Consider the following 25249-nt stretch of genomic DNA (forward strand, 5'->3'; position numbering starts at 1 on the left):
AGTCTGCCAAGAAAACGCTGGAGGGCGTCACCCCAAGGGTCAGACATGACTCGGTGCTTGCACAGGGGATACCTTATATTTAGCATAGCTAGGATAGGAACTTCCTGATGTTTTTAAAGTTATCTCTCCAGTTATCTCCTCCTGAACAGGAGACACCCTGCTTGCCTCCAGAACAGTGGTTGATCAAAATAATGATTTCAGGGGCAGAAGCGCACAAGCCTATTTGGGTCTTAAAAAAAAAAAACAGATGAAAAGGCCCTCTTTTCCAAGATGGAAGTCTAGGATCCCCCCTTCAAAGCTTCCAGGAAAACGGATTTGTACAGTCTGGGGTGGTGCTGCAGTCCTAAGGAATCTCCAGGGCTCACCGGGAGGTTGGTATCCCAATCTCTCCCTGTGGCGCTGTGCACCGCAGATGTCGGGATTCGAACCCTGGACCGTGGGCGGACCAAACAAAGCCTCTCCGGCGCGCGCCCCTTTTCCTCCCCATCAGCGCCTCCTCCGCCGCTGCTCCGCGCCCAGAAGCGAAGAACGTCCAGACGATTTCGCGCCCGAGGAATCTTGCCCTTTGCCGCAACCCGTAGGAAGACCTTCGTCTCACCCGGAAGCAAAGCGAAGGCGGAAGTAGGGAGTGTGAAGCCGCCGCAGCTGGAAGGAGGCAGGTGAGTGGGGCGGGTCCGTGTCTGGGGAGGGGGTCGCCGCGTCCCGCCCGGTGCCCCCTCCCGGCTGCGGCGATGGGGGAGGGGAGGGGGAGCCTTTACGGGGGGGGGAGCCCTCCAGACCCCCCAGGCTCGCTCCAGCCCCCGAGGGAAGCGGCTGCTGCTGCCACTGCTCGCTTTCCGCCGCTTGTGCCTTTTCTTGCCTAGGGATGCCAACCTCCAGGCGGGGCCGGGGGATCCCCTGCAGTTACAGCCCATCTCCAGTCTCCAAGATCAGTGCCCCTGGAGGCATGGCTGCATTGGAAGGGAGACTCCATAGCATTGTGCCCCATTGAGATCCCTCCCCGCCCCAAATCCTGCCCCCTCCCTGCTCCACCCCCAAAGTCTCCTGGTTTCCCCTCGCCCAGAGATGACGACCCTAAGGCTCGCTTTTCTCTGCCCCAGAGAGCAAAACGTGGAAAGGAAAACCGTGTCGTCCCCTTGTCAGGGAGGCCAGCCCAAGAAACACGGAACAGGCTTCAGCTAGCTCGTTCTTCTGAACACCCATCACCACTCAGGGCGTTGCAAAAACGAGGGAGGGGGTATAAAGGGGGGGGATGCATGAAGGCCGTGGAGCTATGCACAGCAAGGTCAAAGGACCATGACAGGCAGGGCTAGGTGGCATTAGGTAGCTTCCAAGTGCAATCAAGAGAAGCACAAAATCTGTTCAATTTGTATGGAAGAAACCAAAAAGAAATCTTGTCTTTCTTTGGGGTTTAAGGCAGCTTACAACATGAATGCTGTTCTAATCAAAGTAGGAGGGCTATAGATGTCATCTGTGCAAGAGATGACATCTGTAGTTTGCCATTCTCCTCCTCTGTGTATCAACCCTGGACTTCTTTGATGGTCTCCCAACTAAATACTAACTGGGCTGACCGTCCGGTCAGGATTGCACAATAGCAGCTGTGGGTAATAATACACTCTCCCTCATTTTGGGATTCCTTCACTATGATTTGTCATCACATCACTGCCTGGGCAAAGTGGGCTGTGGGCAAAGTGGGATTTTTGTTTTACATTGCAGGTGTTAATAAGTTAATCAGTTAAGCAAAACCAGGGGAAATGTGTTGCTGGTTGACCCCTGTAGTAGCCAAAGAAACCTAAAACTGGCTGGCATCTATTACTGTTTTGTGAATTTTATATTTTTTCCTTGACCACATCGGAGTTTTGCATAATTACCCCTCCTCCTGTTCTTCCTGTATTTCATAGGCTTGTCAACCTGCTATTTACAAAACCACAATTATTACTCTTTATAATACACCTTTGCCTAGCAAGGACTCTTGGCGTTGCTTCTGATGACATTTCTTGTTCTCCCTGAAAGCTTATTCTAGAACAAAACCTTGTCAGTTTTAAGGTGTCACAAGATTCCTTTGCAAAAGCTGTGGACAGTTGACCAACCTATGCCGGCTTTAGCTACCTGTATTGGACTGGTGATTGCGGAGTAAATTGATCAAGGAAGAAAACAAGCACTGTAAATGCACGTCAAGGGCTTCCAAGGGTTCTTAGAAGGATGTGGATAGGCATGCAGTACGCAGGTGTGACCATAGTGCATTTCTTTCCTACTTGTTTCTTCCTTTGGTCTGTCCCTTACAGCAGTGGTGCCCAACCTTTTTATCACCAGGACCGGTCTCCGCTTGAGAATTTTACTGAGGCCCAGGGGGTAGTCTTTTGCTGAGGGACGTTGCCGCCGCCTGAGCCCCTGCTCCACTTGCTTTCTTGCCAGTGCCCCTGACTTCCTGCCCCCCATTGGGGGGCACTGCCAGCAGCAGCTGTGCAGTGGCACGCTGAGGGGGAGCCCCAGCCATGGCAGCTGCTGGAGAGCACCAAAGGTGAGCCGGCGGCAGAGTGGCGGGGCAACCCCGGAGGCAGCAGCCTGGGAGGAGGATGAGGAGAAGCCGCGGCCCGGTACCGACTGATCCATGGACCGGTCCTGGTCCCCAATCTGGGGGTTGGGGACCACTGCCTTACAAGAGCAATTCTTCATGTGGTCCTCTCAAGGCATTGGTTCCGTCTCCCCTGCTCTGCTTATTTTGAGGGGAAACTCCTGCTTGTTGCACTCCTAGAATAACAAGCAGTCAAACTGTTTTTGGAACATACCATGCTGTGTTCCTCAATCTTGAAGTTAGGCATTCACAAGTGCCTCTTGGAAGTTAATTAGAATATACAAAGTGCGATGTGATTAAAGAGCACAGTTTGGCATGTGCAAGGTGTCCCTTTCTTGCTCCTCTTTCACACTTTCCTGGGATTCAGGACTGGTCAGAGGACAGGATCCTGGGCTAGCCTACGCTTTGGTTTTAGACACCAAGCTCACACTCATTTACTGGTTGCTGTGAATTTTTCCTTTTGTTTCAATTGCTGGCCTCGAGGCCTGGTTTCTGGAAAGAAGGTGGACGCTTAGCTATTTGGCACTCGATAAAATTAATTTTGTGCAGGAGCATGGGCCCTTCTTTCACCTTCTGCAGCAAGATCCCTTGAGAATCATAGAGCTGGAAGGGCCTTATAGGTCAGCCAGTCCAACTCCCTGAACAGTGCAGGGAAGAAGATGAAGAGCTGGCTTTTATACCCTGCTTTTCACTGCCTGAAACAGGGAAGATGAGGCTGACACTCATCTTCCCCTCCTTTCCCCACAACAGGCACCTTGTGAGGTAGGTGAAGCTGAGAGAGCTTTGACAGAACTGCTCTGTGAGAATAGTCTGGCAAGAATTCCCTGCTCCTCCACATGCAGTCAGCTGGGGGACTTTGGGCTAGTCCCAGTTCTTGCAGAGCTGTTCTTGAAGAGCAGTTCTCTTAGAGCTCTCTCAGCCCCACCTCCCTCAGAGGGTGTCAGTTGTGGGGAGAGGAAGGGGCTTGTAAGCCTTGGGACTCCTTCGGGTAGTGAAAAGTGAGGTATAAAAAGCCAGCTTTGCAGTTGGGGCCAAACCCTCCATTAAAAAAAATAATTCCTAGCAATTGCTAGACATTGATGCCGGGATCCTGAAGCTGAACTGAAGGGGCAATTTGCTAATACTCCATTCTCTAGGCACCTCTGTCATCGTGCTTCTGGCATGACCTGAGACCACCTTACGCTATTCTGTGACCTCAGGTGTTCATTGGCAGAACTTTGGATCCCCCCCCCCCCATGTGAGCAAGCACCTGCTTGCCATTGATCTGCAGGTGGTTTATTTTTTGTTGGCTAATTTTGGTACTGTGGCCACATTATTGTCCATTAAAATACCTTTGACAGACTGCCCTGCTAATTATCAACGTGACAGTCTAGTGATTTTGCTAGTGGTATGGTTTCCTAGCACCCTCATTCTGTAATAGTTATCGACGTTTGTGCTGCAGTTTTATTGTATGGCGGGAGACCTCTGGTCGAAGGAGCTTATATTTTTCTAATAAAGGGCAGGATTGTGGCAAAAGGCTAAGTCGCAGATGACTTCCTCCTTGCCAAGACAACCCCTGCCCACCCCAGTGGGGGTGGTCAGAGGGGCAGAGCACACTGAGAGCGTCACAGCCATAGGTGTGAATCGCAACAACTTGGGTCTAGCATTGCTGGCAATAACATCGATCCAGTTGCACGTGTGGAGACCTGATTTGTGAAGATAATATATTTTTTGAAAAAGAAATTATTTTTATCTTACTGAAAAAGAATGAACAGAAATTACAAAAGATTGCAAAAGACTCCTTTAACAGTCCCAGGTCTTGGAATTCTTCCGGTGGTCTTCTGTTGATTAGATTGAGTAGCTTTGCCGTAACTGCAAGCTCTCAGATTTTCCCAGTCCGTTAGTCCATGTTAGGCGGTTCTTGTTGTTTCCACTTGGATGCAAACTGCAGACTGGCAACCGTGGGTAACGTGGAAGCCAAACCCTCTACCTTGTTTCGGTAGACGGGTAACTTAAAGTTAAAAATGGCCTGTCATTTATCACGTGCTTTTATCCAAGGCTTTTTAATAAGTTTACGAAACCATCACATATGAAAAAAAGACCCAAGAGTGTCATGACATCTCCCGCAAATACCATTGGATTGGCTAGATATTCTACAGACAACTTTATGTGGGTGAAGATAATATCTTGAACGTTTTCTTCTGGTGCTGCAGGGCGGGCTCTTTGTCTCGAGATGGACTTGGTCTTTCTTGCTGGCCAACTTTGCCCCCACCTCTCCTCTGGCTCCTCAGGGACTGCTGCAATTGGAAGTGAGATGTTGTGTGTGGGATGTGCGTGTGTGTCGTGCCCTGTATAATTTTCTTTGGGGGATAGTCTGGCTGATGCTTGGGTGCGCTGGTTTTGGGGCAGGGCGGAGTTTCACCCCAGTCTGCGTGGCTTGCGTTCTTTTCTGGCTTGTCGCTCTTTCTTGAGACACTGAGAAGCGGTTTGTTCTCCGAGGTGGGGACCCTCTCCGGCACATTCTCACTCAGCTTGAGTACCACAGTTGATGTTGCGTAGGCGGCCGAGTGGATAGGCTTGTCCAGATGGGTGGCTGAATAGCTATTGATCCTGTTAGAGCGGTTTCTCAGTGGAACAGGCTTCCTCGGGAGCTGGTGGGTTCTCCATCTTTGGAGATTTTTAAACAGAGTCTGGCTAGCCATCTGACGGGGAGGCTGATTCTGTGAAGGCTCAAGGAGGTGGCAGGTGACAGTGGAGGAGCGATTGGGATGTGAGTGTTCTGCATAGTGCAGGGGGTTGGACTAGATGACCCAGGAGGTCCCTTCCAACTCTAGGATTCTATGCTCTGTTTTTTGCTTATATTATTGCTTACTTCCATCAACGTGTTGTTGATATGCAAGTAACCAAATGATTACTGAGTGATATTAGACTTGTGGGGTGCTGGGAAAGAGCTGTTCATTGCGTCTCAAGCCTGTAGGGTTCTGCTGAATCTCATACACCTCTGCCAGAAAAACACGAACAGCCGTAGTGAGTGGGGTGTGGCTTAGCAGAGAATTGTCACACTGCTTGGAACATAAAGATGCTTTCAGATGAGTAGCTGTGCTGATCTGCATTTGGAGAAGGACATTCAAGTCCGGCCGCACCTTAAAGACTAACAGAGAATCAGGGCATAAGCTTTTGAGAGTCCATTTCTCAGGCACCAAAAGCAAGATTCCTTTTTTATTTTCAGGATGTAAGATTTCCAGAATCAAAGTTATAGGGCAGGGGTAGTCAACCTGTGGTCCTCCAGATGTTCATGAACTACAATTCCCATGAGCCCCTGCCAGCAAATGCTGGCAGGGGCTCATGGGAATTGTAGTCCATGAACATCTGGAGGACCACAGGTTGACTACCTCTGTTATAGGGCATTAGTTCCAGGGAAGTACAGAATGGACTTGGGCTTATAGTGAGGATTGGACAAAGAGAGATTTGACTGAGAGAAATCAAACAAAGAGAAAATTTTCTTCCCCACTCAAATACTGCACATTTAGGGGCACTAATTCTCTCAGTGCCAAGCAACAACATCAGGGGAAGGCCTCGGCCTCTTGTTGGCCCTCCAGAGGAACTGGGTGACCACGGTGTGAGGCCAGATGCTGGACTAGATGGACCCTCACTGGTCCATCTGGTCCAGCTGCAGGAGTTTGCCACTTTCAAGAAAGTCTCCACCCTTCCTGTTGAAACCATTCTAAGCCACTGAGGGGGGAAAGCCTTGGTTATTTTTGGAGAACCCACAGACGGATACCATCAGCCCTTTTGTTTTTGCATGGTGTCTGCCGCGTTAGTTTGGCAGAGCGTCATCTGCCCAGGGCGCAAGGACATTTCCCAGACTTTGAGCAGAGGGGGTTTTTCAATCATTCTTACAGCATCAGCTGCAGATCATGTCTGCAGCCTCCAGGTTGATCGTTTCAGAGGGGGAATCAATGTTGGCCTGTAGCCGAATAACTAGATTCAGTCCACCTGAGAGAGAAACCAGAGTTTCAGGGTATCAGCTTTTAAGAAGAAGAAGAGCTGATTTTTTGTGCCCTGCTTTTTACTACCCGAAGGAGTCTCAAAGCAGCTTGCAATCTCCTCTCCGCAACAAATACCTTGTGAGGTAGGTCAGGTTGAGAGAGCTCTGAGAGAACTGGGACTGGCCCAAGGTCACCCTTCATCTGATAAAAAGTAGGAATGGAGATTGCTGAGCACAAACAGAAGATTGGGAGTTGTGTTGTATTGTGCTTTTGCATCCTGGCCTCAGCCTCTGTGCCCTGTTGTTGGCCGTCCAGAGGAACTGGCTGGCCCCTGTGTGAGGCAGGATGCTGGACTAGAGGGACCCCTGGTCTGATCCAGCAGGACTCTTCTCATATTCTTATGAAGGCCTCAACTTTTATGCCCTATGGCTGGCCCTCTAGAGCAGCCATTCGCTGGCAGGGGCTCATGGGAATTGTAGTCCATGGACATCTGTAGGACCACAGGTTGATTACCCCTGCTCCAGAGGAACTGCTTGGCCCTTGTGCGAGACAGGAGGCTGGACTAGATGGGCCCCTGGTCTGGTCCAGCAGGGCTCTTCTGAGGTTCTCATGAGAATGGTGGACTGCCTTACCGGGGTGCTCTATTAGGAATGGATGCATACAAACCAAGCGGGCTCTTTTTAATAAGCAGCTGGAACTTGGGCCCTTTAAAGCCCTCCATGCCTTGAGACCGGTTTGTGTGAAATACAGTTTTCTCTCATGTTCCTGCCCAGGAGAGGCCTTCCCGACTGCCCTGTCAATCAAAGAAACTTGTTTGGTGGTTGCACAAGAAAGGGCCTTTTCAGTGGCAGCCCCATAGCTCTGGAATAACCTACTGGCGGGACATTCGCCTGGCCCCTTCTCTTTCAGTCGGGTTTATTTAGACCGGCATGCATTGGGTGACATTATTAGCTGTCCTGAATTGTGTGTTTTATGCTGGCAATGCATTTAATGTTGTGTTTTGTCTTTTCTGTGGGCTGTGTTGAGCTCTGTATGGGAAAAAGGTGGCTCATAAAGGTTTTCAATAAAATAAATTTTATCTCCAGTACTTGAGTTCTTTCCCCTGTTCTTTGTGGATATATTATTTGCTGTTTGGAAGTGAACATAAGAGCCATCAGTGCCCCAGACAGAGTGTCCCATCTATACCTTGGGGCTAAGAGCCACGGATGGGCCTCTGCTCCAGTTGTTGCTCTAGTCCCCCCTTGAAGCCATCTGTGCTTGTAGTTGCCACCGTTTCCTGCAGCAGTGGATTCTGTGTGTGAAATGAATCTTTGGGTGAAGAGGGACTTCCTTTTATCTACTGCCCTTAATGGTACTGAGTGTCCACCAGAAAGGGAGAAATATACTTACAATAGAATCATAGAGTTGGGAGGTATCTAGTCCAACCCCTTGCTCTATGCAGGACCCTCACAACTACCTGCCCACCCACAGTGACCCCAATTCCATGCCCAGATGATGCCCCCCTCCCCCAATAAACCAGAATCTCTGGCCTGGAAGAAATTCGCCTCCTGACCCCAAAGTGACAATTGGCATTTCCCTGGGCATGCAAGAAAGGCCCACAAGAGCCAGCCATTTCTGCCCACCCACCTACAATCTGCTCAGATTTACAGAATCAGCATTTCTGTCCGGTGGCCATCTAGCCTCTGCTTAAAAACTTCCAAAGAAGGAGCATCCACCACCTCCCGAGGAAGCCTGTTCCACTGAGGAAATGCTCTCACTGTCAGGAACTTCTTTCGGATGTTTGGCCAAAATTTTGAATCGTTTCAACCTGCTGGTTCTGAACCGACCCTCTCTGCCTTTCTGTCTCCCATGGTGAGGGTGTATCATGTCACCCCTCAGTTGCTGTTTCTCCCCAGCGAAAGGGCGCTGACCTCTTGTCACCTTTCTTCATAGGGAGGGCGTTCCATCCCTTTAATCCTTTCAGTGGCCTTTTCCTGCACCTTTCCCCAGCCTCTCCTTGCAGCCCTCCCCTCGCCCCACCAACAGCACCTTATCTTTATGTTCCTCTGATGACAGGTGACCTCCCCGGACAATGGAGCCTCAAGGGATTGCCCGAGGAGCCCCTGCCCCTGCCCCCAAAGACGGCTCCAGCAAGCCCACCGTGCCCCAGAAGAACGCTTACGCCCGGCTCGTGCAGAAACACCACAGTGGACGGTTCCGGTCGTACCTGAACCACATCGCCCAGAAACTTCAGCTCGATGAGAGCTTCCTCAACGACTCGGGCTCAGACACCGAAGTCACCTTGAAGAGCTGCCTGGTGCGGGAAACCCTGTCGAAAAACGGGGTGCTGGCTCCCAGCTGCTCACCTGTCCGGGCCCCGCAGCCGGGCCCCGAGAATCTGAGCGAGAGCCGAGCCCTGAGCCTTCCCAGGAGGAAAAGAGATCCCGGCCCTGGCAGAGGAGAGGAGGATGAGGTAGTGGAAGGAGAGGAGCTCGCGCCTAATTGGCGTGGCGATGCAGCTGTCTCGTCGAGCGCGTGGCAGGTACGGGACAGCCAAGGGATGTCTCCCCGGCCGGACTTCTCTCCGCACAAAACCTCCGGCTCCGAGGAGAGGGACAGAGAAGAGCCATGGAGGAGCAGCCGGGAGGGTCACGCTGTCGCGGGCAGGACAGAGAGCTTCGCTTCGCAGTTCGGCACGAATTCGCCTGCCGCGAACACCAGGAAGGGCAGTCACTTGTCTCCCAGCCAATCCCAGGGTGAGCTGTTTAATATCTGCAGGGGTTAAGTGGCTTATGGGGGTAGGAACACCCCGCTGGCAGGAGAGGCGGTCGAGCCGGACAAATTCCCCGTGACTGCCGGGGTCTTGGCGTCCGGGAGCCTTCTCTCGTCTGGGTAACAGAAAGCTGGTGTCTTGCTGTGAGCTTGGCAGGCAGCTGAAGGACGTTAGACTGCTCTTGGCTACACTGGCTTCCTAACCTCCCAGGCTGGGTGACAAACATCCAACCGTTTCCATATCCTCTGAGGCTTGTGCTGGGTGTTGAGATGCACGGGGAGGGCTGTGGCTCAGTGGCAGAGCTTCTGCTTGGCATGCAGAAGGTCCCAAGTTCAATCCCTGGCATCTCCATTGAAAAGGACCGGAGATGTGAGAGATTGAATCTGAAACCTTCTGCATGATGAACAGACCCTCTGCCAACTGGGGCACAGCCCCTTCCCAAATGTGCTGGGATTCGTGTAGTACTGGGGCGTCCCCATTTTAAACCATTCCATGCTGGTTTAAGTGGCTTAAACCATTCCGTGCTCTGTCTGCATAACCGCTATTGTTATATGTTTCCTGTGTGTAATTCTGCCATATGACGGATGATGATAATTCCTTGCTTTGAGATTCCCTTGGGAGCTTTATGCTCACATTCTGGAGGCAAGCAGGGAGGACGTGTGCTGGAAGGAGGAGGAAGTCTCCAGTGATCCAATCAGGACCCTGGAGGAGATTATTCAAAAAAGCACCAGGAAGTTCCTAATCTAACTATGCGGAACACACACATGTCCTCCAGTGCCCCCTGTAGGCTGTTCTTTATATGCTTTTGAATCATGCACACTACAGATGTTGGGTCTCCCAGCAAAACGAACCTACTGAGGGTTGTAGTAACGAAGCCCATGATTGGTTGAAGCTGAATTCTCACGGTCAGTTTTAAGCCTGTGTTAAAAAATGTGAATTTTGTGCATGAGCGTTACAGTGTGAAGCAGAGGTAGTCAAACTGCAGCCCTCCAGATGTCCATGGACTACAATTCCCATGAATGCTGGCAGGGGCTCATGGGAATTGTAGTCCATGGACATCTGGAGGGCCGCAGTTTGACTACCCCTGGAGGATCATGTGTTGTATTCTATTTTTGCTGGTTGTGTCCTGGAGAAAAATTGTGGGTGCTATTCACACGAGTGTTCTTGCGTGGCATCTTTCATGCGTATGTAGGGAGTAAATGGAAATTCTTCATTTCAAAAGAAGTACGTGGGCCGCATGACCATCATCTTGGCACGTGTTTTCTTAGGTTCTTCAAAAGAGAGCTAAACAGGGGAAAAGATGCACTTTAATGGCTATAACAAACAGTTAGTTGCATGCTTGTTTAGGAAGTAAAGCAATTGGAAAGTTTGACATGCAATTTCATTCTGCTTTGAATTGATTCAGCCTGGCAAAAGATGACTGATTGAGAACTGGAACCTGTGGAGTTTGAGTTCCACTGAGGATAAAGTAGAGGTCCCCAACCTCTTCGAGCTTTCTGGACTTCTGGTGCCGGTCAGAGATCCTGACATGCTTGTGCAAGGGTGGTGAAGCTTGGTGTAGTGGTGAGGAGCGCGGACTTCTAATATGGGTGTCTGTTGTGGGGGAAGGTGATTGGAAGCCCCTTTGAGCCTCCTTCAGGTAGAGAAAAGCAGCATATAAGAACCAACTCTTCTTCTCCTTCAGTAATCTCAGGGCTCTCTCAGCCTCCCCTCCCTCATAGGGCGTTTGTCGTGGGGAGAGGAAAGGGAAGGCGACTGGAAGCTGCTTTGAGACTCTTTCGGGTAGAGAAAAGCAGCAGAACCAACTCTGATTCTACCTTCAGCACAGGGGTCCCCAACATGGTCCTCGCGGCCAGGACCGGCTACTCGTGGCTGCCAGTTCACCTTCAATCACCCAGTGTTTTGGTGGCGTCTGCTTCCAAAGACATCATTTCAAAAATCTGCACAGCGAATCGCAATCTCCAGTCGCCTGTGAGAAGCTGTCCCGAGGAAAGTCTCCCCCGGCCCGGCCCGCTTTCTAAAAACACTGAAAGGCACCAAGAAAGGGATCAGTGGGCACCGTACTGGGGACACCATACTGGGGTTGTTTCCTGCCAGCAAGCCTCACCCCCCTTGCACCAGCACGCTATGAATAGGCTGCCCAAGGAGGTGGTGAGCTCCCCCTCACTGGCAGTCTTCAAGCAGAGGTTGGATACACACTTTTCTTGGATGCTTTAGGATGCTTAGGGCTAATCCTGCATTGAGTAGGGTGTTGGACTAGATGGCCTGTGTGGCCCCGTCCAACTCTGTGATTCTGTGATCTCTGACTGGTTTGAGCGAAAGCGTTCCTTGTTGTGGCTTGCAGAACAGAGGCCGGATAAACACTGACAGTAATTCCGTGTTGCCAGATTTCGTCCCTTCCGATCAGTCGGGGTGAATAACGTGTCAGTTTATGGGTGCTTCTTACGGAGGCTGGGAGACCTTGAATGCCAGGATGGCAAAAGGTTGGGAGTTTTTGCAACAGAGTTGTGAAAAAAAAAATGTGCTAAGCAGATCCAGTTGTTGAAGCGATAAACTTTATAAATCACAACTCCTGGCGTTTTTAAAAGAAACTTTTTGGCCCGAAAACCTCCCCAAACAGCTTGGTGATTTGTTCACGTTTGTCTTTTCCCGAGAGATCGGGTTTCGTTCCATCCCTTTCCCCAGCCAAGTGGAAGCGCTAGGGGGAAAAGTCAGCTAAGTCAATTCAGTTGTGTTTTATCTGTGTGTGTGTGTGTGTGTGTGTGTGTGTGTGAGGAGATGAATTGTCCGGATCAGTTGTGTCTTCCATGGGCTGGGAAGAGAATGCTGATGCTGAAGGCTCCCTTTCTCCAAAGATGTATGGGCCAGGCCAGGATTCTCCAGCCTCAAGGTGGAGCCTGGATTTCTTCTAGCATTAACAAAGATTTCCAGACTAGAGGGAACAATTCCCCTAGAGGAAATGGCTTCTTTGGAAGGTGGGCTCTTTGGTACAGCATAGGGAAGCAGAAGTCGTAGAGCAGAGGTAGTCAAACTGCGGCCCTCCAGATGTCCATGGACTACAATTCCCATGAGCCCCTGCCAGCGAACACTCTACAGGCTGCAGTTTGACTACCCTTGTCATAGAGAGTTTTCCCCCGCCCCCATTTTTTAATGGCTTGTGTTTCGTACTGGGGGTTTTAATTGTAGGCCTTCTCAAGCAGGACTCTGCTGCCTTCAACTTCTCCTAGCATTATTGTCATTTCCTAATCTTATTGTGGCGCAGAGTGGTAAGGCAGCCGTCTGAAAGCTCTGCCCATGAGGCTGGGGGTTCAATCCCAGCAGCTGGCTCAAGGTTGACTCAGCCTTCCATCCTTCCGAGGTCGGTAAAATGAGGACCCAGCTTGCTGGGGGGTAAACGGTAATGACTGGGGAAGGCACTGGCAAACCACCCTGTATTGAGTCTGCCATGAAAACGCTAGAGGGCGTCACCCCAAGGGTCAGACATGACTCGGTGCTTGCACAGGGGACACCTTTACCTTTACCACCTTTAATCTTATTGTCTTTGCCCATGAATTGACAACCTCCTAAAAGTCTTAATGTTAACAGGCTTGCTCAAGTCGTGCAAATTGGAGGCTGGGACTTCCTTCATGGAGTCGATCCATCTCCTGTTGGGTCTTTGCCTTTTTCTGCTGCCTTCAGACTGAGGCGAGGCTGAGAGAGCCCTGAGATTACTGAAGAAGAAGAAGGGTTGGTTCTTAGATGCCGCTTTTCTCTACCTGAAGGAGTCTCAAAGCGGCTTCCAATTGCCTTCCCATTCCTCTCCCCACAACAGACACCCTGTGAGGTGGGTGAGGCTGAGAGAGCCCTGAGATTCCAGCTCGGTCAGAGCAGCTTTATCAGTGCCGTGGCGAGCCCAAGGTCGCCCAGCTGTGGAGGAGGAGCGGGGAATCAAACCTGGCTTGCCAGATCATAATTCTGTGCTCCTAACCACTACACCAAGCTAATAATAATTCTGTTGTTACCCGCCCTGAGCCAGTTGTAAAGGGTGGGTTAGAAAAAAAAAGTTGTTGCTGCTGTTACTAGTTATTGTTGCTATTAGCTATTAACAGCAATAGAAGAAAACGTACAAGAGAATGAATTTACGTGGCCAAAACAGAGCCAGTGTGGTGTAGTTGTTAAGAGCCATAAGCCTTATACAGAATCGCACCACTGGCCCATCAAGATCAGCATAGAATCATAGAATCATAGAGTTGGAAGGGACCTCACGGGTCATCTAGCCCAACCCCCTGGGCATGATCTGCCCAGATTGGCAGCCGCTCCCTCAGTATCTCAGGCTGAGGTTTGTCGTGTCACCTCCTGCCTGATCTTAACTGGTGACGGCAGGGATTGAACCTCCCGCAGGCCAAGCTGATGTCCCGCCATCAGAGCACGGTTCATCCTGAACACACATGAAGCCTCCTTTTTCGGAATCAGACCCTTGGTCCATCAAGGCCTCTATTATCTACTCAGACTAGCAGCGGCTCTCCGCTGTCTCTGGCGGAGGCCTTTCACATTCCCTCCTGCCTGGCCTCTTGAACTGGAGCTGCTGGGGATCGAACCTGCGACTTTCTGCCTGCCAAGCAGATGTCCTGCCCCTGAGCCGCAGCCCCTCCCCACCCAGAGCAAACGTGTAGCGCCTGGGAGAGCGCAGTGCTCAGAGTCACTCTTGTGGGAGCCTTCTCACTGCAGAATTGCTGACCCCGCTGTGTGGAGCCTCATCGCTGGTCTAGCCGCCTTTCTTTCCGTAGAGATCTTTACAGGACCTCCTCCAGGCTTCTCGGTCCAAAGAAAGCAGAGTAGTATATTCCACAGTGTTGTTAATAGGGGTTTTGTGTGTGTGTGTTTTTGGGCGGTATCCATTGTGATGCGTCCCGGAGGCTTTTTATAGTATCGTGACCCCGAAGAGAGAAAGGGGAAGCGGGTGTCTCCAGGGGTGGGGTGGGAATGAGACCAGCTGGAAGGAGAGACCCCCTATTGGGAGCTCGGGACTGTCAGAGGGGAGCTAGCAGGGCCGGGGAGGTGGACGGGAGGTCAGAAGCAGGGTGGAGCAAGTTCACGGAGAGTCCCGAAAAGCCATCGGCGCGGCTTGGCCCCTCCCTGAGGAGGCTGATGTTGCTGTTCCTCTCCGCTGGAGTGCGGGAACTGTTTTGATAAACTTTCAGCCCCCTGCTACTAAACTGCTTTTATTGCCAAGCCTCTGCACCAGCCGGGACGGCGCTGTGGCTCTTCAGCACTCGGCTAGTACGAGTTTTGTTTAGTTGCGACTGTGTTGGATGAGCCCGGGGTGCCCAGGTGTGCTACTCAAGTGTGGGTCTTACCTGCAGGGGGATGAAAGCCTTTAAAACAAAACACCCTCCCCAATAAAACATTCTTCAAATTTTACCATTCATCAGTTTATCTAATTCTCAGCAGGGCCCCATCGGTGGATACTTAAATCTAGAGATGAGAGCCATGAGCGGATTAGAGGGATGTTTCTACAGTCTTTGGTCTTGTCCCCAGGCTTACAGAAAAATCTGATTTTTTTTCAAAAGACGGAAAAATAGGGACTTTAACTCTACCAATAATAGAAACAGCACCTGTAGTTTTAGGAAATTAATGTCAGTAGGTTTGAAAAAACAAGACCAAGGCCAACGGTGCAAAATAAGCAAAATAATTTTCTTCACTCTGTTTCTAAACCTCCCAAAAATTCCCAACGTGTTTCGCCAACCGAAGGCTTCTTTCTCCAGGGGAATCTGTTCGTCTTCCAGTGATTGTTTTTATTGATGAGGTTCTTTTTTGAAGATACCCTGCTTTTTTTGGACGTACACTGCTTTCAAACATGGAGGCTCTCTTTGACTTCCATGGCTAAGAACCGTTGTTGGATCTGCCTTCCATGAAGCTGCCTGATCCCCGTTATAAAGCCATCCCTGCATGAATTCATGGGAAGATGTATTGACACTGTGACAGACTGTGTTTGGAGTCTGAGCTGGTATAAACAGAGAGCTGGAAGGGGCCTCAAGGGTCATCTAGTCCATTCTCCTGCACAACGCAGGAAATTCACAACTTCCTTCTCTGTACATCCCCTCCATGACTCCTGCTCTGTGTCCAGAGGAAGGCAAAACCCTCCAGGATCTCTGGGCCAGTTTGGCCTGGAGGAAAATTATTTCCTGACCTCAGACTGGAGATCGGCAATGCCTTGGGCACATAAAAGACCAGGTGTCCTTAAAATCTAGCAAACTTTGTGGCAGGATATGATCTTTTGTGAGTCACTGCTCCCTTCTTCCGATATTAGGTCTCTGAAGAAATTAGAGTTCACTCATGAAAGTTCATCCTCCAGGTGGTTTGTAAGGTGCTCCTGGGCTCTTGCTCAATTCTAATGCTACAGATGGCTCCTTCATTCAACCTTTCCTAGAGCAGGGGTAGTCAACCTGTGGTCCTCCAGAAGTTCATGGACTACAATTCCCATGAGCCCCTGCCAGCAAATGCTGGCAGGGGCTCATGGGAATTGTAGTCCATGAACATCTGGAGGACCACAGGTTGACTACCCCTGTCCTAGAGGACACGGCCTTGCACCTTCTTCTCTGCCCTCCTCTGGACGTGTCTAGAACCAGAGCCAGCTTGGTGTGGCGGTTAAGAGCGGTGGCCTCTAATCTGTAGAACTGGGCTCATTTCCCCACTCCTCCTCGACACACAGCCAGCTGGGTGACCTTGGGCCAGTCACAGTTCTCTTAGAGCTTTCTCAGCCCCACTTGCCTCAAGGGGGGTCTGGAGAGGAAGGGGAGGCGATTGTGAGTCGCTTTGAGACTCCTTCAGGTAGTGAGAAGCGGGGTACAAAAATCCAGCTCCTCTCCTCTTTAAAAAAGCAGAGTGCGTAACCAGCCGCTGTCTTTTTTCAAAAGGCATTTGTTCATTTTTTTTTTTAAAGAGGGGTGTTTAATCCCTCCGTTTTTTTATACTGTTTTGACAAAACGAAGCCCTCGCTCCTGGCCCTCCGGATTCCTGTGTGTGTTGATGCGATTCCCAATCAGGGTCACGTCTCCGAGGCCCGCTGTTCCCCTCGCCCGTTTGTACAGCTTGCGTTGGGCCCCGACCTTGCTACCAGATACAAGAATAGTAATTAAAACACTGTGGGATTTTCATTTGGCTGCTTCCTCTCCTTATGTAATGCCGCAAAACGATTGAAGCGGTTAGCAGGGTGGAGGTTGAGAAACTCTGTAACATGCCGGGCCAAGAGCCTTGATTTAAAGGCTCTGTTGACTGCCATGAGCTCTCCGAGGTCTCCGGTCTTTCCAAGTCCCATGCGCAAGGTTCCCACCCCTCTCAAGGGGAGATGCTGGGGACTGAACGGGAGAACTGCTGCGTGCAAATTGCTCACTGTAGAAGAAGAAGAAGAAGAGTTGGTTCTTATATGCCGCTTTTCCCTACCCGAAGGAGGCTCAAAGCGGCTTCCATTCGCCTTCCCATTCCTCTCCCCACAACAGACACCCTGTGGGGTGGGTGAGGCTGAGAGAGCCCTGAGATTCCTGCTTGGTCAGAACAGCTTTATCAGTGCTGTGTAGAGCCCAAGGTCACCCAGCTGGCTGCATGTGGGGGAGCGCAGAATCGAACCTGGCATGCCAGATTACAAGTCCGCACTCCTAACCACTACACCAAACTGGCTCTGTTTCACTGACCTTCAAGATCCACATGTGCCATGCCAATGCAGCCACGAGGCAATCCTGCCAGAGTTGCTCTGAGACCTCAAAGCTACATTTTTGGAACAACATTTGAGTCCAGAGGCACCTTTAAGACCTACAGAGTTTCATTCTGGGTGCATGGACTCAAAAGCTTCTACCCAGATGAATTATTGTCCGTCTTAAAAGTTGCCACTGGACTCAGATCTTGTTCTGTTGCTTCAGACCAGCATGGTTACCCCCGTGACTCTGGCTACATTTCTTTTTGTTTATTATTTACTTGAACTTTTTAATGCTGCCTTTCCCACCCGATCAGGGTCCCCAAGAGAGCAGGTGTGAAAAAACAGAAAACATTTGAACAATTAAAAATACATTTAAAATTGTAAAATGATTCAAGAAAGACACGTAAACAGACTCGCATCAGAACCAGGAAGGGGAGGGTCTGTCACTGTTTGGTCGGCCAAACCAAAGAACCTAGACACTGGCAGAGGACTCTCCCTGGGGAAGGAGTCGCAAAGTGTTGGTGCCACAACTGATAAGGCCCAGCTTGCTGTGGAAGGCTGTGAGGTTTCAGAAGTGTCATTGGGAATGTTCATCCTGGAGAAAAGGAGGTTGAGAGGGGACATGATAGCCCTCTTTAAGTATTTGAAAGGTTGTCACTTGGAGGAGGGCAGGATGCTGTTTCTGCTGGCTGCAGAGGAGAGGACACGCAGTAATGGGCTTAAACTACAAGAACAACGATATAGGCTAGATATCAGGAAAAAAAATTTCCCAGTCAGAGTGGTTCAGCAGTGGAATAGGCTGCCTAAGGAGGTGGTGAGCTCCCCCTCACTGGAACTCTTCAAGCAAAGATTGGATACACACTTTTCTTGGATGCTTTAGGATGCTTAGGGCTGATCCTGCGTTGAGCAGGGGGTTGGACTAGATGGCCTGTGTGGCCCCTTCCAACTCTATGGTTCTGTGATTGCGTGCCCTCCGATCCAAGCGTGAACCAGAGCTGGCCCTGCTGAGCTTCCAAGATCTTATGAGAGCAGGCAGGCCTGGGACATCCGAGTCAGGGCTAGGGAAGCTTATTTATTTTATTATTATAATAGATGTTTAGGCTGCCCCTCTCAAACCCATCATCTTGGGGTGACGTATATTATAACATCTGAATCTGAACATATAAATAAAATGGTGAGGGGGTGGTGGGATGAGTTGGGACTCATCGCCTAACCGCCCATCAGGTATGCTGTCCCGGCTGTCCTATCCCTGATTGGCTGTCTGTCCAAACAAGCGGCCAATCAGGAAAGATGTCCCACCCCTGGCCGCATCCCCCTCCAACTGCTTCCATCTGGAAGAAGTGCCAGCCTGTGGTAAGCTTGCGGGAGCTGGGAGGGAGGGTCCTGGGACTGTGGGCTCTGTAGGGGGGGAGAGAGGGAGGGAGACCCTGCCATTGCTCGCCTTGAGCATCCTCCGGCTGCGGCCTTAACAGTCCTTAATGGGCCTGCCCAGGAAGCATGGAGTCCCCACCAGCACTCCCTCCTCGCCCCAAAAAGTCCCGCAGAGCCTGCCTGGAGTGGGGCAGGGGAAGGAGGAAGGGAGTCCCCACCAGCAATCCTTCTGCCCCGGGCAGGCCTGCCAAGGCCTGGAGAGGCTGCGGTGGGCCTTTTCAGGGTAGGGGGGGAGTGGAGTGGAGTCCCCACCAGCCCTCCCCCCCCCCGAAAAGGCCCACTGTGGCCTCTCCAGGCCTTGGCAGGCTTGCCTGGGGGGGGGGGGGAAGGCTAGTGCCCATTGTATTTTCCAGGACAGTGGGATTTTCCCTTAGTTATAGATAAAACCAATAAAATGTATAAATACAGCACTACAGCTGGTCCAGAATGCACTGCTAGGGTCCTCACTCCTCGGGTGACCCATATCCAGCCAGTGCTGAGGCAGCGTCGTTGGTTGCCAGTTGGACAACGGATCAACTTCAAGGTTCTGCTGTTAACCTTTAAGGCCATCCGCGATCTGGGCCCCGTATACTTGAGGGACCGTCTTTCTCCTTACGCCTCCTGCAGGGCTCCTCGCTCTGTGGGTTCAAACAGGTTGGTGATGCCTGGCCCATGCGAAGTTCGCGGCCAGGGCCTTTCCGGTCCTGGCCCCTACCTGAGGGGCCTGCCACAACTGGTAGGGCTCATAAAGCAGAGCTCTGGTGTCTCCTATATGCAACATCAACCCTGGGTATCTGGCTAAGGGCGGGGACTGGGCGAGGGTTTAGGGCAGGGGTAGTCAACCTGTGGTCCTCCAGATGTCCATGGACTACAATTCCCATGAGCCCCTGCCAGCAAACGCTGGCAGGGGCTCATGGGGATTGTAGTCCATGGACATCTGGAGGACCACAGGTTGACTACCCCTGGTTTAGTGGACATTATGGACTTATCATCATTGTATGTTTCAGTTAGCTGCTGCAAGACGGCAGGTCCAGAAGCGGTGGCATTTTTAAGATGGACCTTTGATACTAATAGACCCAAATTATATGGCTTAAAATATTAAATATAAGGTATATAAAATGCAAGAATTAGATAGTGGGTTGAAGACTTTGTTTGTATCCCTGGGAAAAAAAAACAATTCAGAAATGAGTTTACTGAGGAAGTAATATACGAAAACAAGTTTTCATACCTAGGAACTTGTTCTGAATAAAGCTTTTTGCCATCGCCAGCTTGGAAATGTCTTTCTGTTTATTCATCTTTGGCTGACGGGTCGTCTCTACTTGATTCGGTGCACTGTGGCAGATTGGGCGTGGCTGGGCAGGAAGGGATTGTGTTGGTGCCGGGCTCTTCTGACCCTTCCTTGCATACCCAGGGAATTGCAGATTGCCACCGTGGGATAGTAGATAAATTTCCTCCAGGCCAGACTGGATTCTGGAGATTTTTGGTGAAGTCGTGTCCGACCCATCGCGACCCCATGGACAGTGACTTCATTGACTCCATCCAGCCACCTCATTCTCTGTCGTCCCCTTCTTCTTCTGCCCTCGATCGCTCCCAGCATTAGGCTCTTCTCCAGGGAGTCCTTCCTCCTCATGAGGTGGCCAAAGTATTTGAGTTTCAAATACTTCTACCCACTCCCCTGCCCCAAATGCATCCGTATTTCTGCCCGCCTGTTCTTCCCCTACCTGCCTGAGAGCACTCTTGCTGTCCTGGGACTGTGTTGAGTTGGAATGATGGCTGAGCAATGGCAAATAAGTGTGTGTGTGTGTGTGTGGGGGGGGGAATGGATCGCTGTGGGCCCCGGCAGCCCCCACCTCAGAGGACGCTGGTTTTGCACATGCTGGTTTTGCACCTGCTTCAGTATAGGCCTGGGCTTTCACCGGCGGGTTTGCCGACAGGTTTCCCACATAGCCCGGGGCTCTTGCTCTCTGCAGGAAATCCCGAGAACAATGCGGGAGCCTCGCTATCTTCTCTCAGTGTGTGGAAAAGGGACCCGTGAGCTGATAGCAAACCAGTCCAAGTTGTCTTATCAGCGTTTTTGGCAGTGCATCTGTTTCCTCTCAGACTTCTTGTTAGCGACTTGGAACCTTACCTCCCCTGTTTAAACGTAAGCTTCCTATCTGCATCATGATCCAATACTGGGAAACTCAGCAGTCCCTTCGATTCCCAGTGGAAGACGGCCGGCTCACGGTCCGAGCCTCATTCGGTGCTGTTGGCGGGCAGAGCGACCGGACAAAGGGGCAACTTTGGTCTCCTTGGCACCGAACACCTCTCTGCCAAATTGCTACGAAAACCAAAAGGAATAATTGACTGCCGAAAGGCGGCAGTGGGAATGCCTCACTCCACTTGATGGGGGGTCACCTGGGAACTCCACCGTGCTTTAGTGAGGCTTTTGAAAGCTTCTCTTGCCCCGGAGAACTGGATTGGAGACATAAATAACCATCATTAAAACAGCAAAGCTGAAAAGTTCACCGGCAAGCAAAAACCAGTTTAGTTTTTGAGATGGCAAATGGGTGCAGATCCACGGATTCCTTTTTTAGGCTCAGCTTGTGCTCTTTCCTGACTGCAGGGGCGTTGGCGCTGTGTCCTGGGGGAATGAAGTTCTAAGAACATGGCATTGGCCATCTAGAGCAGGGGTAGTCAAACTGCGGCCCTCCAGATGTCCATGAACGCTGGCAGGGGCTCATGGGAATTGTAGTCCATGGACATCTGGAGGGCCACAGTTTGACTACCCCTAATCTAGAGCAGGAGTCCCCAACAAGGTGCCCATACCACTGTGGGGGTGCCCACTGATCCCTTTCCAGGTGCCCCTGGGGTGCTTTTCAAGGACAGATGGGACCAAAGAGGCGTCTGATTGTCTGCTGGGCATTTCATTGGCTGTGCAAGTTTTTGAAAAGTTTGGTTCAACCATTGTGACGATAGTATCTCAAGTATCCTTACTGGAGGTCAGTGGTGGTAGCCATCTTGTGGTGGTCTTCATCTCCTGCGGCAGCCATTTTACGGGGCCGTTTTGTGGTTGCCCCCATCACTCAGTTTCAGAATTCCAAAGGTGGCCACAGCCTCAAAGAGGTTGGGGACCCTGGAACAGATTTTGAAGTCCCTTCCTTTCTAAACTGTCGGTTCTGTGGAAGAGGCAGAGAGCCAAGCTGGAGCACGGACAGACCACCTCAGTTCAAATCCATGTCATTGTCACATCAATGATGTTGGAAGGGTCTCTGAGGCCTGTCTTCTGAATTTCAAACCCTCAGTAGTCACAAAACTTGAAGAGCCTCAGTTACATAAATGTCACTGATCTTCCAGAAATTTGTAGATTGATAGTGAACAGAAATAATTATTCTCAAAGGTATATTTCCCCAAGAGATACAATTTAGTTTTGTGAGTTGTTGAACGGCATCCGGTGTAAGCTGTTTTTGAAAAAGATTCTTTACCAGAACCTAAATCGCGCATCTGTAGAAGAATTTTCATTCTTGACACGCTCACGGTTGGGTTATGATGAAGAATCTGTTCAACAGCTCACTGATTTTGCATATCATAGAATAATGAGTTGGAAGGGACCTCATGGGTCATCTAGTCCAACCCCCTGCACTATGCAGGACACTCTCTCTTCCTAAGCCATGGTCACTTGTTCTCTCTCTTCCTAAGCCACGGTCATTTACAGGAAGGACTGATGAAAACACAACTTGCGCTCCCAGGTCCTTTACCTTTCCCCCCAGATCCACAAAGTCTTTCTTAATATGTTCCATGCTCTGCTGGGCAGTAGTATTTGTTCCTACATGGATGAGAAGGTAGAAGTATTTGTTCCTACATTGATGAGAAGATCAGTGGCGTCTCGATAACTGAGACTTTAAGTTTTGTAACCGCTGAGTGGTTGACTCTCTGCCATTCATTTATTCGGAAATAACATTAAATATTTGCAATAGCATTCAACAATTTTTTTTGTCTCATGATATGTAGTACTTTTCTACCCATGCTGTGTGGCCCATTTGTTTCGTGTCTCTGGAATCTGAATGGTCTGCTTCATTCATTCATTCATTCATTCATTCATTCATTCATTCATTCATTCATTCATTCATTCATTCAGAGGCACCCCAAGATTGTGCTTGGATTCTTTGCATATGTTTTCAGCATCACTCAGCTTTTGCAGCAGTCTTTAGGAGGCTAACTCTGGAGCACCTCACTAGATTAGTAGTTCTCAACCTTCCTAATATCCGTGACTCTTTAATGCAGTTCCTCATGTTGTGGTGACCCCCAACCATAAAATTATGCATGTGTTCCTTCGCAGAAATTAAATCAAAACTGACCAATGGCGTGAAGATCCATTGTTCATGATTGTATATAAATTGGGTTTTCCCCAGGGTTTCTCAGTTCAGCTCTGCCTTTTGTCCCACCTTGACGATCTCGCTCTTTTCCGCTGCTATAAAATCACGATCACCACAATTTTTAATCTTATAGCCCACCCTTCATCGTAGGCTCAAGGCAGGTCACATCAAATTTCAACGATACGTTCAAAGAAATCATACCAATAAAAACAATGAAATATGCTGAATTAAGTTTTAACAGTAAACTAAAGAGGTCCCAACCCCCAGGTTGAGAACTACTGCATTAGAGACTTTGCTGTTTTGCTGTTCATCCACACTGTGAAAATAAATGATTTGCAACACGCTGAAAGTAGCCGTGTTGCTTTGCAGGAGAACTTCTAGATGCGAGGAAGGTATGAACTTTCGAGAGTCAGAGCTCTCCTTGTCAGAGATAAGGTACGTCTTGTACTTGACACAACCCTATGAGGTGATGAACTCCCAAATGGCTGTTGTTTTTGGGTCTCTAAGGCAGGGTTAGTCAACCTGTGGTCCTCCAGATGTCCATGGACTACAATTCCCACGAGCCCCTGCCAGCAAACGCTGGACATCTGGAGGACCACAGGTTGACTGCCCCTGCTCTAAGGTGCTCAAAACCTAGCCGCATCTCAGGAGACCGAGCCTGAATCAGTCAATGCGTTATCTTCCCTGGCTCCTCCCAAGGATGGAGTAAAGCCAAGTGGATTCAGGGTTTGATTTTAGAGCTCCCCTGAGAGAGAGTCCCAGGAAGTCAGAAAAGACTCGTTGGGGTTTCTAATTAGAGAGCCAGTATTTCGAGGAACTTTTCTTTCCTGCAGGAGGGTGGGATGGAAATACGAGAAGAAATGATTAAAGGCTCTGGGTGTTTACGTTTATCGTCCGTACCAAACCTGGCGACCTCCTGTGGGCTTATATTTGTTGTTGTTATGTGCGAAGTCGTGTCCGACCCATCACGACCCCATGGACAATGATCCTCCTGTCCTCTATCATTCCCCGGAGTCCATTTAAGTTTGTACCTACTGCTTCAGGGACTCCATCCAGCCACCTCATTCTCTGTCGTCCCCTTCTTCTTTTGCCCTCGATCGCTCCCAGCATTAGGCTCTTCTCCAGGGAGTCTTTCCTTCTCATGAGGTGGCCAAATATTTGAGTTTCATCTTCAGGATCTGGCCTTCTAAAGAGCAGTCAGGGCTGATCTCCTCTAGGACTGACCGGTTTGTTCGCCTTGCAGTCCAAGGGACTCGCAAGAGTCTTCTCCAGCACCACAGTTCAAAAGCCTCAATTCTTTGACGCTCGGCCTTCCTTATGGTCCAACTTTCGCAGCCATACATTGCAACTGGGAAGACCATAGCCTTGACTAAACGTGGGCTTATATAATAATAAATAATATATAACTTTATATGATAGACTCGCCCGGGCATGCAGGTACAAAATAAGCTCATGTTTCAAGAGTGGCAGCTGGAGAGGATTCTTCACGGTTGTAGGAAGCATTTCGGGAATCAGGGAAGAAAAGAGAAGGGGGAAGCTCAAACATGGTGCAGATCCCGCTGAGGAAACAAGGACAGCAGGTGCTCTCTTTAAGAAGGCATAACAGATTAGCGGATCCAACCAACCAAAAACAAAACGACAGAATAAAAACTCCTCATCCAAGTAGAGAACTATTGGAGTCGATTAACAAAATTATAAATTCTACAAAAGGGCCTCCTGTACTTTGATATTATTTAAAAGCATGATGGTATCAGAAGCTCAGCTAGCATGGTTGGTTGATTGTACTTATTATGGAGTCCTGGGACCGGGGCCTCCATTGATAAGGGGGAATCCGAGGTCACCCCCAGTTTCCTGGCCGAGGGTGAGATGTTGAGCTGCACCCCGGCTGAGGTGGGTTGCCCGCTTCCTGCCCTGTCGCCTTTCTACCCAGCCGCAGGACCTCCGTCTTGGAGGGCTTGCGTGGAGCAGAGCTCAGCTGTTCCTAGGTGCCATGTCACTGTGACGCCTGAAAATTGCCGGGTGGTGCCTAGTGTTTGCCGCAATGATTTTTATCACAGCATTTCTCAGTGGAAGTGCAAAGCTTATTTACCGTCTTGCATCAGAGCAGTTCATTGGGTGACAGAATTACCGTGCATTGAAGTTCTAATCACTTGCTTATATGCAGACCTAGCTACATAGAATCATAGAGTTGGAAAGGGCCATACAGGCCATCTAGTCCAGCCCCCTGCTCAACGCAGGATCAGCCCAATGCATCCTAAAACATCATTCATTGGTGGTAGATGAATTCATTTCTTAAACTTGCATTTTCTATACTGGCTCTAGTAAAGGTGAAGGTATCCCCTGTGCAAGCACCGAGTCATGTCCGACCCTTGGGGTGACGCCCTCTAGCATTTTCATGGCAGACTCAATACAGGGTGGTTTGCCCTTCCTTTCCCCAGTCGTTACTGTTTTACCCCCCAGCAAGGATGGTAGGCTGAGTCAACTTTGAGCCGACTGCTGGTTAGCCCAGCCTCATGG

The 25249-nt window shown here is 50.1% G+C and overlaps 1 protein-coding gene across 3 annotated transcripts in view; it reads left to right on the top strand.

Annotated features, from left to right (window-relative positions):
• Nucleotides 1-421: 421 nt before the first annotated feature.
• LOC143842841 (DIS3-like exonuclease 2) overlaps nt 422-25249 on the top strand; it is a 228492-nt gene continuing 203664 nt past the window's right edge. The window contains exons 1-2 of one of the 3 annotated variants that reach the window (XR_013233375.1): nt 515-659; nt 8599-9278. Coding sequence is in view for 1 of the 3 variants with exons in the window: in XM_077348100.1 (XP_077204215.1) it covers nt 8615-9278 (664 nt within the window). In the remaining 2 variants the exon portion in view is untranslated. Of the gene's footprint in view, nt 660-8598; nt 9279-25249 lie in introns of all 3 variants that reach the window. The other 2 variants (XM_077348100.1, XR_013233376.1) reach the window with 2 other exon arrangements.

This window comes from Paroedura picta, chromosome 8 (genome assembly GCF_049243985.1).
Source record: "Paroedura picta isolate Pp20150507F chromosome 8, Ppicta_v3.0, whole genome shotgun sequence".
Lineage (NCBI taxonomy): Eukaryota > Metazoa > Chordata > Lepidosauria > Squamata > Gekkonidae > Paroedura > Paroedura picta.